The 18,199-nt window shown below is 35.7% G+C and overlaps 1 protein-coding gene across 1 annotated transcript in view; it reads right to left on the reverse strand.

The window, feature by feature from the left end:
- VAV3 (vav guanine nucleotide exchange factor 3) overlaps positions 1-18,199 on the reverse strand; it is a 152,157-nt gene that overhangs the window by 64,657 nt on the left and 69,301 nt on the right. Inside the window, exons 11-15 of the mRNA XM_065742663.1 lie at positions 16,596-16,664; positions 14,141-14,227; positions 13,066-13,151; positions 12,582-12,714; positions 12,146-12,255 (exon numbers count right to left, since the gene is read on the reverse strand). Of these exons, the coding sequence (XP_065598735.1) occupies positions 12,146-12,255; positions 12,582-12,714; positions 13,066-13,151; positions 14,141-14,227; positions 16,596-16,664 (485 nt within the window). The remainder of the gene's footprint in view (positions 1-12,145; positions 12,256-12,581; positions 12,715-13,065; positions 13,152-14,140; positions 14,228-16,595; positions 16,665-18,199) is intronic.

The raw sequence follows: 18,199 nt of genomic DNA on the forward strand, positions 1-18,199 counted from the left end.
ACAGGAGCACCTGCAGTTACAGCACTGAAGCCCTCCACTGATAATCTGAGAACCTAGATCATAGCTGTTATGACAACACAGTTCAAAAACAAATCTCATTTTCAAACTTGTTTTTCTTTTTACTCCCCAACAGGGAGGTACGTCCCAGGACAGAGAATAAAACTGATATTAAGCTAATACTCATTTTCAGCTCAATACTAAGAATATTGTTTTCTTTAGAAGGAGCGTTTCTTGCCAGAAAAAAAATAGGAACCCACGCACAACTGTTATAAAAATTCAAACATATGCTTAAAACAATTTCTGTGACTAGCATTAGGAAAATCTAATTTCAGACTTAAATTGGGTTCCATTCCCATCAGGCAGAGTGGGATGGAGTCTCCAGTACAGATATCTCACAGTTTCCTCAGCCTTTCCTCCACAGCTCACATTACCAGGTGCCAGAGGCTCATCACAAATGAAATCTTTTATCCACCTCTGCTTTCCAGCAGCGTTGCTAAGTGGTTGAAGCAGGAAATATTTCCTACATCAGGAATACTTTATCTAGGGTAAATAATGACAGAGAACATGTTCATCATTTTCTTGTAAAACTGTCTCTTTTTCTTACAAGCAGCGTGTGGGGAGTCAAAAGTAGCTTCCCTTTTTGTCTTCTACTTTTTCCTCAGGCTGTTTTAACTCCTACGCTCTGCTGTAGCAGGGACAAAATGTCAGAATACAGAAACAGAGTGAATCTGTAATTAAGAAAAATTTTCCAATTCTCTCCTCAATCCAGCAGCAGAATTTCTGTAAGGGACAACCATCAGTGCCCTCTCCCACACAGCGCTGGATCTCCATTACCAGATTTACTCCAGTCACTAGAGCAACATCCTTGGGCTGCCCCTGAGCCTTTTTAGTAAAGCTTTCTCTTTCCAAGTTACTTGAAGAATATTAGTCCCACTGGGACCAATTCACTGCTACACCACCAACCCAGATGCTTGTCTTGCTAGTCTCCTTCGTCATTTGGACACTCTGTTCTCATCCTTGCATTAGCCATCGGAACAACCATTCAAGGAACAGAATGACCATCTGCTTCAGCCGGGCCTGCATCTCAGAACACATCTTTTGTCTGTAAAGTCTGCAGAGTCCAGTGCAAAAAAGAATTACCCAGATACCTTACACAATCACCCTTGATATCATGGACTTCTGAAAATACCTCTCCAAATTGGCAGAGCTGCATCCTTCTATCAACTATCTGTCAGAAAACTAAACTGATGCATAGGCCAGCCTGTCTTCAGCCATCTGCGTAACACATCTTCATAAACAGCATCAGAAAGTGCCACATCTTCAACAGTCTCACTCAAACTTTTTCAGACAGAATTATAGAAATAATTCACCTAGGTTAATTACACGACTGGCCATCTTAATATTATAGACAGTCCAAAGCTATTTTGCAAGATGGACAGACATCTACATGCCTCTATCCATGCCTACAGACAAAGGAATAAATTCTCTATGCTATCCTAACTCAAAATAACAAAATATCATGCTTGTGAATAAAATGCAGCACTTTAAATTACATTTTTTATGACTTTCTTACAGCACTTGTAGGAAATCTAAAGTTTCACCAAAATTTAAAGTAAATCCTAATCTTCAGGACATAAGCATGTTGCAATCAAAACGCTAATAGTGAAGTTAAAATAAAGCAATGAATTTTGGCAATTTTGACATGTGTAACAATGTAAGCTCCATGCCTCATTTTACAAAACTGAATTTGGACCATCTAATGTGTTTCCACAATGAATATCACAAAGGGAAGAATACAAACTGAATATCAAACAAGTTATATGGGATATGTTACTGTCATTTCCTTATTTGATCAAAACCATAATTTGCTGGGGAAACATTAACATCACAGTGTCTCAACACCAATAGTACACAACAGACATTTGGCTACCATATAGCAGCAATTTGATTTTTATCAGCATTCTTAAGTTTATGTTTGTTTTCAGCAAGTTATAAAAAATACCTTTCACAACAGGAGGTCAGGATAAATAAACAAATTTCTTCAGGGGGCTTGGCACAAATATGCTTTTTTTTTTACCATCAATTTAACTTCCTAAAACAGTTAAGTCTTATAAAATAAAATACATGAGGAAAAATAATAAAATTTCAGCTCTGAAACACTTCTCTCTCTCCAAAATGAGCTATGAAATTATTAAATATGCAATTGATATGTATATGTGACCCAAGAAACCAAATAAAGAAAAAGCTAGAATTGGTTACTGTAGCTCTTGACACCTTCCCAATGTGAAAAATAGTCATGCAGACATCCCAGTCATTTCCAAAAAAGCCTTTTTTGTCAAGACAAACAATGAAAACTTCTCACTTCACAAATTCACTGATTGTATCTTCCCTTGGATGTTTTACTACTTCTAGAAATCCCTAAATGATTTAACCTTCAGATATTTTAATTTTAGCCTTACTGACTTTAAGAACTGTTGTCTGAAATTTATTTTGCATGGATACATTATTGAGAGCCTGCTGGCTGCCAAAAAACCTAACAAATATAGAGAAGGAATATAAAGTATTATGCTGATTAGATTAAATTTTTACAGTCTGTTTAAATTCCAAGTAAGAAATTAATGAAACGCAAATAGCACAAACTCTATTGGAAAAGAAAGAAAAAAAGCACACAGAAGACGGTACTATGAAGTGCAAAGAATAGAAGCAACTAGCATTTGGAGTCTTTGGCCGCTTGGTTATGGGTGACAAGCAGCTGCAGACACACTGGAAGGTTTCATAATGGGGTTTCATACTTTGCAGGGGCACGAGTTAAAGGAAGAGGCGTAGGAACACTGCATAAGGAATATAATCTCCTCTTTTATTCTAAATCTAGTTAGAATTTACAGATACCCTTAACGCAACCAGTAAGAAACTGCAGTTTAGACAACCAGTCTGCGAGGTCCACTGCTGTTCTCCATTAGTGACTGGCCTTTCTGTTTCCTGCACTGCATTTTGAGGGCCATTTCTTTTAATTTGTTCCTTGGTAGCTTTTCAGTACTAGATAGACTTCAGCAATCAGGACCTGCACAGATCCCCTCCCTGCTCCCTCTCTGGGTCAAGCCCACTGAGGTGTTGCTTATACCCCACTACAAAGATTTCAGTTAATGTTGAAAAATTGCTTCTCTGGAGTACTTAATTAACAACTCAACTTCTCCCTCCCAGTCTTCAAGTAGTTTTAATCTAAATTTATTTATCTTATTTGGAAATTAAATAATATATTAGAGAAAAAATTAATGACATATACTTGATATTCCTCAGATTTTTCCACAACACTTTTCTACAATGTGAAGCATATATATGCTTCACTGCAGGAATCATAGCACATCTAAAAAAAAAAGTGAGAAACAAATATATCATACTGACTAATGCAAAAGTGACCCTTTGCAAATCGATACACAGCAAGCTCCTTCCAAAAGTGAATTAGCAGCAAAACAAAACAGGGTATCAACAAGAGCAGGTGCTGACCTAGACACTGTGGGAAAGATCATTTCCTCTGTTACAAAATGCAAAGAAATCAAAGGCATTGTAAACACTGACTGAACTGAGTCATTATTCCCAGGAAACAAACAGTAAACCTCATAGGTATCATTGAAGTTCGGATATATTCTTCCAGATGGTCGTAACTCGGTAGGACTGTCAACTTGGATAGAAGAGGAATCATCTCCTCCTGCATGTTGCCATGTGACCTGAAAAGCTGCAGCTACACAGCTATGGGTGCTCTAAGGCTGGGAGCAGGCTGACCTGCAAAGCTGCAGGTCCTGGGGTTGACAATATTTAGTCTTCCCCAAAAAATATGATACAACTTTTGTAGTCAAGGAAGGGAGATAGGGAAGAGTGTTAGGTTGTTTTTGTATTTTTGTTTTAAGGATAAATTTAGGTTGAATTTGAAGCTATTTTTCTCATCTCAATTATTTGGAAAAATGCAATCATGTCATGAGATATTAGGCAGGATTTCTTATACATAGACCTTTGCGAAATATCCCATAATTTAAGTGTTATTATATTTGAAAATGACTAGCCATTCCATTTAATTAAAACCAACCTTTGGATAACCGTAATGAAAATGCAAGTACATGAAATATCAGAAATCAAGTCTGTATTTTTTAAGTATTAAAAGAAAAAATACTACAGAGAGCTCACATAAATCTCTATACCTTGAACTCTCCTCAACTCCCAACCCTGAGTTAGACCTTTGCATTTTAGAGCTGTTATTATTCTGCACTCCATGGTAGGCTTATAAGAATTTAAAATACTCTATACAGAACTGTTCAGAATTATGGACACTCTGAGATAAAGAAAATTTTACAATGTATGTGACATGAAATCTGATGCTGTATTCATCCAATATAACTATAAAGAAAAAGGCACAGATTAATATCTACAGGCAGTAGAAAATTTTGTTTTTTCTTACTGCACTATTATTTCAGATCACCACAGAAAATATATCAAATAGATCTGCCCTAAGTATTTTAAGTAAATAATTTCTGCTGGCGACTAATGACAAGAGGACACATTCTAAGTTAAAACTCTTCTCAGATGCCCAGGTGACCAAATTCCAACTTGTTAAGCACCTTAGAACTTTGCCATGTGAACTGGGTACTAACCAATAAAATGTAGCAAACATCAGTCACATTTGTGTTTAAATTTCTGCTGTCCATGTTATTACATACAAAATAGAAAACCATATATGTCAATATAAAAAAAAGCTTCTGGCCACACCTTCTATTGTATCATCCAACAGAAAGGCAACTGTATAATAAAATGAAGTTAGAGTGAAGAGCATAAATACAAGTTTATACATAATCTTTACAAGATTATGATTTTTATGGTTTACTGTAAAAGATGAAGAGAAAACATTGTTCTTAAAGGGTATTCTCACTAGATGCGGACAATGGTATTTCACAAAGTATGATTTTCAGCTCCTTTTCCACTTTGTCAAAAAGTGATACTGATTACTTGCAACTAATTCATTTTCTCTATTCCAGCTAGGCTGTTTTACTTGAAGAACCATCTTTGAAGATGCTATTAATTGAATTAATCAATCAATTCTCCATATGTTAATACTCAAATACTCTGATTTGTCACATCAAAGAGTCACCATCAAGAATACGCGTTATATTACTAACCATATCACAAGTAAATTGTCTGTTTGATCAAGTACATACAACTTCTAAGACTCTGCTAGGAAATTTGCTTATTTGATCATATGATGAGTGGCTTTCTTTAAATAAAAAAATTGTTTTAACTTTTTGAAAATGTAATGCATTGTTTTAAATAAGATAATGTCTCTCCTTTGTCATTCTTTCAACTCATTTCCCTGTACAGTATGGGAGATGGACAGCTTTGAGGGAATCTGTTTCTGTATGACATCTGTAAACAATGTTACCAACAGGAACAAAGTTTGGTCACACTTCAGTATTTGTAAATCAAAATTATTAGTACCATATATACCTGAAATATTACCTGGCTGAGCCTTCTTTATAAGAGCTTTATCTAAATTCGAATTTTTAAGTCTTAATCGCTCACCATGAAAAATATTTACTGTTTTATACTCAGTTAAATGTCAATCAACGATAAGTGTCTGTGTTTTGAAGTAGAAACTGTGGAAGCGTGAACTGAATAGGAACATAATGCTGCAAATTGCCCAGCACCTAAATTTGCTAAGAAAGACAAAAGGGTAACAGGGATTTGCAGGGAGGAACAAGAACATCTGTTCACATGGTAAAAGTATCAAGGACAAAAAGAAAAACAACATTATATGTTTAGAGACAAGAAAAAGAAAACTTCACACAAAAAACTGTTTAGGTGGTAGTACTCAGTCTGTAATGTGCGGTATCACTAATGTCTTCCTACACGCTGACATAGTTTTAAGAAATGCTTACTAATTTTCATAGCAGCGTTCCTCAAATGTTATAAGGTAAGTTGTGAAAATGTAAGGGCTGGAAAATCTTTCATGTTTTGAACCAAAAGATACAGTATCAAAATGGACTTCTCGTTTCTTATAGTTTACACAGTGTTTTCAGGAACTGGTCTGCTTCCACATTCTGTGCTATTCTTTTACTGTGCTCTTCACCGTCTACAAGATCTGTTTTCTAAAGAAATCACAAAGCTATATGATCACAAATAACTGGAGACTTAGCAAAGCACAGGCAGCCATGAACTTGGTATTCATTTGTGCACTACTGAATTATTCATACTGATGGAGAAGCCCTGGCAGACATTAGTTTATTGCTTTGGTAACCTACTATGTGAAGTTGGTGTAAGTGAAACACCTTGTGAGGCTATTTGAAAAATGCAGCAGATATCTAAGGCTTTTAAAGTGCTCTGATGAGAAAGCTTTAATTTAATATGTCAGTGTTCAATATGTCAGAGCTCAAATATTCTCTCAGAAGGAGTCTTAATGCATATGCATTATTAATACTCTATCTGAGGGAACAGATCTATTTAAGCTGAATCTGACCAACGTCATTAGTCACAGAGTGCAAAGCAAATTCGGAAATAGGTAAGAGAACAATTTTCACCAAGCCTGTGTCATGTACTAGTTTTCTATAAAATCTAGAAAAGCAATGAGCTATCTACAATTTATGTTGCTTGCTTAATATAAAATGTTACATGCACACACCTATCAGGCTTGAGAATCAATGAATCTCAAGACTATTTCCCTTCAATCAGATGATGTGTTCCATTTCCCTCGAGTTGAACAATGTGAATTATGCCTAATTGAAACAGTTCTTCAGAGATGTATTAGTTGTACCTGAACTACTGTGTAAATTCCTTAGCCACCTAAAAACTTAATACAGAGTAGACTAAATAAATAAATATAACTTGATTTTAAGGGCTGTACACATTTCTTATATGAAATCCCCCTATTAGGATATAGGACTAAAAAATATTATATTTCAGATTCATTAACTTCATACAAGTCATCCGCACCCTAGTCACTATAATAATCAAGTTTTCTCACTGATGTTTCAGGCATGATGTTAAGACTGTGATTTTAGTAAAAATGTCAAAGAGTGCAGTGCAATCATACTACTTCTGAGGGTGACATTTTAACAAGGTACATTACAAAAGGCCAGTCTCTATCTGCAAGATGTTTTCATGCACTTTTTAGTTTGCTAAAAAGAGATGTTGAGTAAAGACTAATTAAAGACATGTTACAACATCGTTGCATGAGGTTTTGCAATATTTGTCCCATACATTTTGAAATCCAACAGTACTAAACTTAAGTAGAGAAGGCCCCAAACTACCTAAGCCTGACTCTGGACAGAAAGCTAAAGTAGACAAACTCCACATACCCCTTCCACCTTCAATTCTTCCATGATTTCATTTTAAAGTGCATTTCTGCATAACATGTTCCTATCTAGTTTGCAGATGGCCATTTTTAGAGCAGACTACAAGCACAATGAAAAAAAGACAAATTAGCAAACTGGACATCATTCAGGACAAATCAGCATAAGATATGGCGTTCTATATTCCATTAAAGTATTCAGACATTAAGTCAATGTGAAAATATAATACGTGGCCTTTCAAGGAAAAGGTCTCTCACACCATTGTGAGGACGACTTCACATAGAACTGGCTCCATGCTCTACCATGATTAAGAAACATTAACAAACTAAGCACAAAGTAATATTTAGTGGATGTCAGTAAACGTTCAGCATCCACATGAGACGTGTAATACTAACTGACGTCTTTCCACTCGCTATTTATTCTTTCATCTTATAATGAAATAAAGAATGGAACTCATTACAGCAGTGATGAAAAAAGCAGTTGCCACATAAGAAATTAAGCCTTATAATTAGCCAGGTGAGCAGTTCTAAAGACTAAGTAATACAGCTGAGGTATATATACTCAAATTAGAGGAAGACAATTCCAACATTCAATAATTTCTTTCAATAAAGAGCTGCTAGCATGACATTCATTGACAAAAAATATTAGTCAATGGTTTGTTGGTTTTTTTTAAACAAGCATTAAAAAAAATCTGTAGGAGAATTTCATAGGAAAAAAAGCAATATCAACCAAGTGCTCCAGCATTTTATGCAATTTGTAGGTATGAAACATTTGTTCTGATTATTTTGATTCTTTTTGCATAGGAGAAAAGAAAGATTAGAAGGGACATTTTTCCTAGAAAAACTTATCAAAATTGTCTTGCACTTGCAACCAGTTTTTGACATTTTAATAGTTAGCACACAGCAAATAAGCCACGCACAATCACATAGCTGACAAACTCTCACTTAATACAAGTCTCTAGTGTGGCTGAGTAATTTGTTGCAGTAATTTGGCTGTACATTTCTATTAATATTATCTTGGATATGAAATGACTCTACGCTTAAACCAATGCTATTTGACATGCTAGATTAAACAAGTGTTCCACATCTAGTAAAGTCCTTGCAGTACTATCTTTAAAAAGGTGCTTATTTACCCACACAGCTATAAGCTCATCTATTATTAATAAATGAACAAAGTAGAACAAAGTAGCAACTGCCCAAATTAACCTCTACTGCTGTTAAGTAGTGCTTCTTATGAGGCAATGAGCAATTAGAGTCTCACTGTGCACCAGAACTCCCACTCACACCAGTGAGAGGGAGCAGGCACACCAAGAGCAAACTAATCCAAGTGCAATATGCAGGTTCCTGCTAAAACATATTCTAATGGTGTGGAAAAAAATTCTCAAATCCAGAGTCCAACTAAGCTTCAGCTTTGGGAGTTTGACTACAGTGTTGACAGTGCTGCCTCAATGTCTTGCTTCAATTTACTGTCTAAAAAATAGAAAACTTCCAGCAAACCAGTTTTTAAGATTGTACAAAATACACTAAATAAGAAAAGGAGGGCAGGGCCAGACTTAGTTTCAACTTTGGAAATAACTGTGAAAAGATCAACAGTACCAATACAGCTGTGCTACAGTTCCACAGTTGCTGAGACTGTAGCGCGTGTGCTAACTCCATCAGTGATCCTCATGAAAGTATTAGGAAACATAAAATGGAGGTGTTGGTTCACTATGTATTTTCTATTACAGCAGTAGTCTCAGGTTAAAAAAAAATCTACTTGCAGCAGAACTACCATTTGAATAATAATAACTTGCTCAGTTTTATATAAACAATAACCAGTTGTTACCAACCTCCCTCATGACAAAACAACTCAGTATATATACTACAATAACAACTGAACAAGTCAAGAGGTAGAATATTTTTATAGGTTTGTTCATTTCATAACTAGTATGAAAAGCAACACTCTGAAAATAGCACTGGGATTTTTAAGATTTGCCATATCAAATATGCCTAATGTATTCTGCCCTTCGAGCTGAAACTAAGCCCAGTCTGCAATCCCATGTTCTCCTCTATTTCATACTTCATCAATAACAGAAGCTTTCCATATCCAAAGGCAAACTCTCATCTCAGTTACACTGGAACAGCAAAAGAATTATTCAGCTGATTTCATTGGATTTAGGTCTTGTCTAAAATGAAAAGATTTTAACAGCATTTTTCTTGAAATACATGTACAGGTTCTGGAACCAAAGGAAGTTATCTTAATAGTGTCATTTCAGCAATAACTATAATCACTGTTGCTCATAGACCAGTATAAACATCTAACCTATAAAAGGAAAACTGCAGCCTAACATAGTTATGCCAATGAGTTATTCTAGTAGAAAAAAGGCTTATACTTAATTTACAAATTGTAAGAGATATCCAAATCAGTTCTTTTGTTACATTCTTAGATTAAGACACTTGATTTTGTATAGAGAGCTATCAAGAAGGGAACAAAACTGAACTGAAATGTCTGTCTGGAACTCTGTACACAACATAATTCCTGATAATCAAGCAAGCATCTAATCCAGCACTTCTTAACTGTGCTATTTTGCTGTCTCTGTAAAATTTTAAAATAACAAGAAGCATTTTGCCCAAGAAAGTAGTACTTATCATTGAGTATGATGAATAATTGCATGATCATGGCTACTTGTCAGAGTGGATTGACAATACTGTAGTAGGCAACCTACTCAATAAGCAATGAAATCCCCCAAAACAACTCCAATCAACCATCTAATTGTTCAGAACACTTGGCATCATTTATTCCCCAACGCTTGTACCTTAGCACTTATTAGAATATCATTATTGCTATAAACAATGAGGTATATTTTGAGAGAGCTACTGTGGGAAATATGCTATACGGTCAAACCCCTGTAACAGACTGGGTGAAGGCATAAGAGCTTCATAAAGTACAAAAGCTCCACATTTAAATCTCAGTGGTTATAATTACAATGAAGAAAAAGCATTGGCTGATGCAAATCATACCACTATATCATGTTATCTGTTAGCCCTGGCCTGTAGCAACTCTGCTCCTCCAGTTCCCATGCTTCTGCATTACAGCCTTTAACCACAAGGGAAGAGGTTAACCCAGAGGGATGGGTTTATGATCATCTGTGCAAGATGAGGCTGGCACCACCATGCTCTTTTTCAGTAAGAAACCTCATGATCCTTAGAGGAATTAGTGCCACAACAACCTGTCCACCCTGCAGGCCCCAGTCTCTCTGCTCATGAGGCAAACAGCAGCAGCAGCAGCCCTCTCTGCCAGGGCATATCTAGAGGCAGCACTTGGGGGAAGTGAGCAAGTAGAGGGACGGGGCTCAGCACAGCACTAACTGGGAGCCCCAGAGGAGCTGCACATCAGAGCACAGGGGATGGAGATGTCCTCAGGCACTGGAGATCAGGGAGAAAAGAAGAGAGAGCAACAAAACATGCCTGCACAGAACCAAAAAGATATCTGAGAATAACTGAGGAGATGCTCTTGTGGGGAAGAAAAAAAAATTCCTGCTCTCCTTAACATATTTGTTATTGGTTTTCCAGATTTTTTTGCACACAGGTCAGAAACAGAAGTCTGACCCATCATTAGTTGCCCAGCTGAAGTTGAAATGCCTGAGTTCCTTATGATTTCCATACATGTTCTATTCTATGTTTAAGGAAATATCAATAATGACGTTAAAGTAGCAGGGATGGAACAGGAACAGAAAGAAAGGAAAAGGTAAAATAGTCAGTTTTCCACGCAATTTAAGTCTCTTTCCATTTCCTATGGAAACTATCCAGAAGTTTTTGCCAAAATTTGTCATCTCTGTCCTTGCCAAAATCAGCAAGATTTCTGTGGTTAGAGGGTCTCATTGTATCTGTCTAGCTCAGGCTGTCTTCCCTCTTTATTTCCATTTAAATCACTAACACTCAGCATACTGAGGTTATGAAGAAATATATATAGCTTATAAGTTTCAGTTGTATCAGCTCATAACAGTCTTTTTCACCACTCCTTATACCTTCGCAATCACATCAAAAAAAATCCTTATTAATGCTATCTCTCTACATTCACAGGGACTATCTCAATCTCACTCTCCCTCACACTTTGTTGCTTATTTTTTTAAATAAAGCAAGCATCACTTTGTCACCCGATTCTCTTGTTCACATCTTTTACGTTTAATCACAATACCTGAGGTGTCAATAATCATTTTTGTCTTTCCATCAAGAAGTAGAAACGGAAATAAAGATCATGCTGCATAACAATAACGTTATCTGCAGTGCTATACCTGAACAACACAAGAAGTCTAAAGCAGTCTGCTTCTTTTAGTTCAAAACATACAAATAAAATCAGGCTTTTGAAATGAAATGGAGTAAGTTTAGCAACTTATTCAAAATACTAAGGAATAGATTAGTTAAAATCTATCTGGAAAAGTGCCAGAATCCCATCTTACATCATCAGCATCACCCTTCAAAAATATATTTCAACTATTCAAAACCAAAATGTGAGGGGAAAATGTTACCAAAATGCAATATATTTACTGCTAAAATAGTTAATATCCCCCCTCAGTTGCTTAAGACAGTATTATTGAAGTAATCTTTGCAGCAAATTTGGCAATACATAGTCTAGAGTGCCCTCTTTCTTTTTCAAGAGGAGTTTCAGGGAAATGCCACATTCATGAAGATATGTCAGCACTATTATTTTTCAGAAATTCAAAGAAAATAGATAACTAGGCTGTATTAAAAATAAAACAGAAGAAGTTTAGCTTAACGTAAGCGGCATCCTCATCTTTGAGTAATGTGATTTTACTTGAACACAAATATACTTACAGAGCCATCTGAAATTGTTCAAGCCATTTTTTCTTCAAATCTTTAGTTTTGCAATAAACTTCCAGACCATTTTGACCTTGGATATGAATGAGGTAGAAGCCGTAAGACCACTGTAGAAAAAGATTGGCAACACATGTCACCAGTTATGAAAAGCAAAAAAAAAAAAAAAAGCATCTCTGTGTTCCTTATTAAAAGTCCCACATCTCAGAAACACCAGGAGTGCACTATTTTGTTGACACGGGAATAGCTTACTTAAATGTTTTAACTACATCAGAGTAAACACAGCTGAAATCTCTAAATATTCACATTGGCTTGTGGTTAATACATAAATCTTTGTAAATAAATTGTACATATCCATTCTAAATTCCTGCAAAAAAGTTTCTAATTGCTGTCAAAACACATATATTCAACATGTACATTATGGACAAGTACCTACCTTTTTATTTTCTTTATCAGTAGTGGGGTTATTTGTAATTTTATATTTTTGAAGATCTATTATTTCCTTCATTTCATAATTATCACCTCTCCGTTTGCAAACAATTACAGCCAGATCAAACAAGAAGATATGCCTATGAAAATACAACATAAAGATGGTTAAAAACATCCCAAATAACCAGCACAGAAAATCTTATAAACCTCTGTCCTTGGCACTTAAAACTTTGAACAATTTCACTACTAAATAATAAAACAAGAAACACTGAAAGTACTCTTGCTAGAGATGTAGATTATCTTACATGATAATGTAATAGCTAATTTCCCATAGATAACTTTTTCAACAATTCACTTCCTAAACAGTAATGGTCTGTGTGAATGCACAGTGAAATTAGTGTTCTCAAGAATCACTGAACTGACCTCAAATATGCAAGAGAGAGTTACTTCACAGGCATTTTAATAGCAAAAACCAGAAGTCATGACATCACCTGTCTTGCCTTGCACGTTTGTCTAACGTAGTTATCCTTATTTCCCCATCACCTTGAGGTCTTCCATACTGTAAGAGGGAATGATTCTGAAACAGAAATAATATACATGATTCAGTACAGCAAATGTGGTAAGATAACACATTCAAACATTCGATCACTCACTCCTTTTATTCCCAAAAATGGACTTTTCAGGTCACTGCATTTTAAACTAAATAAAAGGGCTGCTCCAAATGTAATGCCTCTTAAACAATATGTCGGCCCACCACAGCAGAGGCAGATGGAGGTTGGACCTTCCAACCAGTATTCCATTACATTTTGTTGCTGTGGAGCTGATGGCAGCAGAGGGGCAGTCTGACAAAATGGAGTCAGAGTTGGAAGCGTGTAGGAAGTAAAGGTGTGCCACTGAATTTCTCCATGCAGAAAAATTGCATCCATTGACATTCACTGATGCTTGCTGAACATTTAAGAAGACTAAACAGTGGAAATGAGCACAGTGAGTTGATGAGTGGTGCATTTCAGCAGTGGAAACAGCAACATAAAAGACAAGCCAAGTTACAAAGAGCCATACATATTTTTATGACCACAACATGTAGGCTTTTCCTTATTGAAGGTGAAAATGCATAGCTAGGGGTGTTAAGTATGTTAAAAAATAGTGTTTTGTTACTGCAAATTTGTTCTATTAAGCAGTGCTACTGTGCTCTTCATCTGTGTTGTAGTTTCCAGGGAAATAAATAGGAGGCATTACTTTCAGAACAACCTACATACAATAAGGCATCAGATAATTCTACATTTGTCTTCAGACAGGAAGAATTCTTTGCACTACAAAATCACCTGAATCACTGAATCAATCACAAACATTTATCTACACAAGTATTTCTGACTACATATAGGCCACCAGCAAGGATTTATAGAATTATAGCAGATATTTCTGCAAGTACTTCTATCATTCCAGACCACACAAGTCATACTTGCATGTTAATTTCACCAAGAGTACTATCTTTTCATACAAAATACGTACATCATTGCATTTGATCGAAAGTTACTAAGAACTGCATAAAATAAAACCATCACATACCAAATTCTCTATTGATAGCTGAAATTGTCTGATTTCACGGAGTGTTTCATTATCTCTCTTCACTTCATTTACATATTGAGCCAAGTCCTAGAGCATCAACCAGAAAAGGAAGAAGAATTCCAAAACAGGTCATTTTAATACATTATTTTGGCAAATTTATTTCTAATTCTGTCTTTGGTTTATATTCACATTTAGATTAATACACACATACAGATATACAAATATATACATACTTGATGCTTGTGAATTACCAATCTGTCTGCCTAAATACAGAAAAAAAGCCCTCAGTACATCTTAAATCAAATTTATATCTTTCTTTATTGTATCTGTTCAAATCCAAATCCTGCAGCAAGAAAGAGGAAAATGCACTGTTTTGTTTTTCTCTTTTAAAGGGCTGACTTTTTCTGAATTTTGCTAATATTTTATTCTAAAACCTAAAGATAGAAACGTAATTTACACAGTTCAGCTGTGGCTAACTAAATAAAGCAGTCAACAACATTCATTATCTGATAATCGGAAAGACAGTAAAAATATATTAGAAATCTTACATAATGCTTCTCAAAAGTAAGGTTTTCGTTTATGTGAAGGGATGCGTATTGGGAGGGAGGTAAGAAGCTGCTGCACAGTAACATTGTTGTACAGTAGTGAGAAGATATTAAAACAGATTTTAAAAGCATTCTTAATGGGATATACTACTTAAAGTCACAGGTTGAGATCATTATTGTCTCCCTTACAGAACACATGATGTACACATATCACTAAAGCCTTTCAACAGCTTTGAATGTGCTTGAGTAATAGTGACAATTTGCTGGGACTTCTCTGTTTATGGCTAGAGATAAGAAGCAAGTAGCAGTGGTAATTGGTGAAGTCAGGGACGCTGAGAGCAGTGGTTAGGAAAGGTATTCTGATCTTCCTAACTTGCTTTTACAGTATCCTTCAATATGGCTGCATATTTCTAAGAAATTTTTATTCAGAATCTAAGAATAGTTGCAATCATCACACTAGTTTCCGAAAGGAATCCAAGCAGGATACATTCACATCAGTTTTAAAAGAGTTGATGTAGAAATTAAATAACCTTTTTATTGTTGCTAAAAGAAATAGGACAGTTGGATTTCTTTGTCACATTTTCTTTCCAGGGTGTGGTACCATCTTGTTATCTTTTTTTTTTTTTTTCCCCAAATATTGCTTTCAAGCAGACAAACCAGAGCCGTTAGAAGCAACAAATCTTTGTTGCATGGCTACTTCTACTCCTCTGGCAAGGCTTACTGGTGTAATCATATGGTATAATTGGGAGGAAAACGATGTTGTGACCTTAGTGAGAGATGCCAGTTCCTGCAAAATTATTTATTATTATTATTAGCTGGCTGGCAGGACACAACTGCCACAACCATTCTGACAAGAGTTTTCTTAATTGGCCTCTATTTGAGTCAAGCCATCACCAGAAACAATGAAGTACATAATCAAAGGAGAAAGAAAAAAGGGAAGAAAAAAAACCCATAGTTTTCCTAGCCAATTACCATTAATGTATGGTATACCAAGATGTATGCCTTGACACCAGCTGGAAGCAACACTATGCCACTCCCATTTCAAGCATCCTCCTTGGAAGATTATCATGCTAGTGCTTTCTGCATTCGCTGCACAGAACTGGGAAACAAATAAGGGGAGCCAAAAACCTCATTTGTGAGCTATCCTGTATTCTAGGAATTCAGGTAGCAGCATATGCAGCTGCGTAACTGAAAATTTACCTATTCTGACTTCAGCATCTCCTATGAACAATATAGACTACAATAGGAGAAGATACAACCTTTACTGTGTTGGCTTCCCCCCCACCACAGGATAGAAAGATTCAGTTCCACTGCACAAATTTCACAACTCATGTACTGAAGCCAACTGAAGCAGAGATTTTACTGTACAGAGGAACACAAAGTAATACTAAGGCAGTACTGCTCCTCTATAATGCATCTGTTTGTACCACTAGCAGGTGAATGTACTGTGACAGGCACTGTACCTAAAGAAAGATACCACTAAACTCAAGGGTAAAGGTGCAGAGATCATAGAAAGAGAGTCTTCTAAAGAAGAGTTAAAAAAGTCTTCATCTCATTAGGAAACCACTGCCCCGATTAGAACTGATTTGTAGAAATGGTCCTACATTTTGGATCTAAGACCAAATTTATAGAAACACCTGCTGCTTACCTCAATACATGACAACAAAGTGATAAATAGAAGTAAACTGAAATGAGGAAGCTACATTTCAGAAATACTCCCTTCAGAAAATTACTGAATTTGCTCCAAGATGTGAGCAAAGCCTTCAACTATATACTCATAAAGTACGCAATGACTTTAGAAAATATTTATTTGATCTGTTGTGAAGAACACTGCACTTTCCATGCAATATAGTTATGAACTACCATTTTAACTGCCAACACGTATATAAATAGTTAAATGGCACACTTACCTTCATTGCATCAAGCGCCAGTTTTAGATTTGCTTTCTCCATGGGATCTGTAGTATGCTTTACCAGCTCCTATTCACAAAAGTAGTTAAAACCCATTGTCTCACCCATTGCCCTCACCCATTGTCTGTCAGTTATAGACTGAAGTTATTATTCTGTTCACCGTCCCTCAATGACCTCCAACCCCATCCACTCCAAAAAAAAAAGAAAGAAAGAAGAACAAACCCACACCAACACCAAAAACAGAAACACAACACAAGAATTCACATTTTCTTCCCCACTCTGACCAACTTGTAAACAGAGTGAGGACCGCTGCAAACAAATAATTGGCAAAGATGATTTAAGAATGGTATAGTCTAAATGCTGATATTTGTATTAATGAACAATCATTAGAAGCTAATTGGGTCTACATAGCACTTAGGCATTGCCAATTGGATCATTAGTTGAGTTCATTTGCTCACTGCTATCCCACTCCGAGGCATTCACTTGGCTGCAGAGGACACGTGCTATCAGTAAGATCTCAGCAAAATGAATAACTTCCCAAAAAGTCCCTGCTTTTCAGTATGCCTAAGACAATGCTGACTCAGAGGACAGATTTAAATCACACGTAAATGTTCAAAGAATTTTTGTAGCTACTTCCCTTTAGGAAAATAAGTTTTTGTTTGTTTTTGTTTTTAAGAGGTAACCTCCTACAGAATATTTCTTCTTCATAATTTAAGAATAGAATTACACATCCCAGCTAGAAAAAGAACTTCTTATAACCCAAGGAAATGAAAAAATATTTATATTTCATATTTCAAATTTAAGAGTTTTACCGGATTTTTTCATTTCAAGTATATAAAATATTTTTTGTACAGTCTATACCCTTATTATATGTTACCTCAAACATCAGATAATGGTGACACATAGCATTTCATTTTCTCATAATATAAAGGTTGATTATAAAGCTACAATACTGAGGTCACATTTTCTGAAAAGCAGTTTGATCATTTACTTCATTCCAAATTTCTGTTGCTCTAAATGTTGATGACTCAGAAATATTTCTAAAATTTAATATATAAAATGAACATTGTTCCAAAGAGTCAAAATTATACTTTACATGCAAGCAGTAGATCTTTTTAAAACGACATTTTACAAGAATCAGCAGGGTTGACAGTCTCGTATAGTAATATATTTCTTTGCAGCTGAACTAATGAGTCTCCTGGCACAGCTATCAAATTAAATTTATAAGACTCTCCACCCTTATTATAGGACTAACTGTGAGAGCTCACGCTTTGTGGGTTATAACAAGAAGCATTTCAAAATAAATATGGCTTTATTGTAATTTATGACAGCAGAAAAGCATCTTAAAAGTATTCTGTAAGTATGGTTCAGCTTCCTCTTTGGGGGATAATGGTCCACATTTCAAAGCACCACGATTATAGCATGGTACTACTAACCATTTTAAACATACCAAGAATGAAAGGTTCAGATACTGGGAAATAGCTATGCTTTTTCATCTCTCTCAAACACACTACAGCTCTAAGGAATCATCTCTTTAAGAAAACCTGTGCTTCACTGGATTTTATTTCATAACAAATCAGTCTCAAATCTATGGAAATGTCAGT

Source organism: Cyrtonyx montezumae, unplaced genomic scaffold (genome assembly GCF_038088225.1).
Source record: "Cyrtonyx montezumae isolate F1298 unplaced genomic scaffold, pur_monq_1.0 scaffold_1, whole genome shotgun sequence".
NCBI classification, from domain to species: domain Eukaryota; kingdom Metazoa; phylum Chordata; class Aves; order Galliformes; family Odontophoridae; genus Cyrtonyx; species Cyrtonyx montezumae.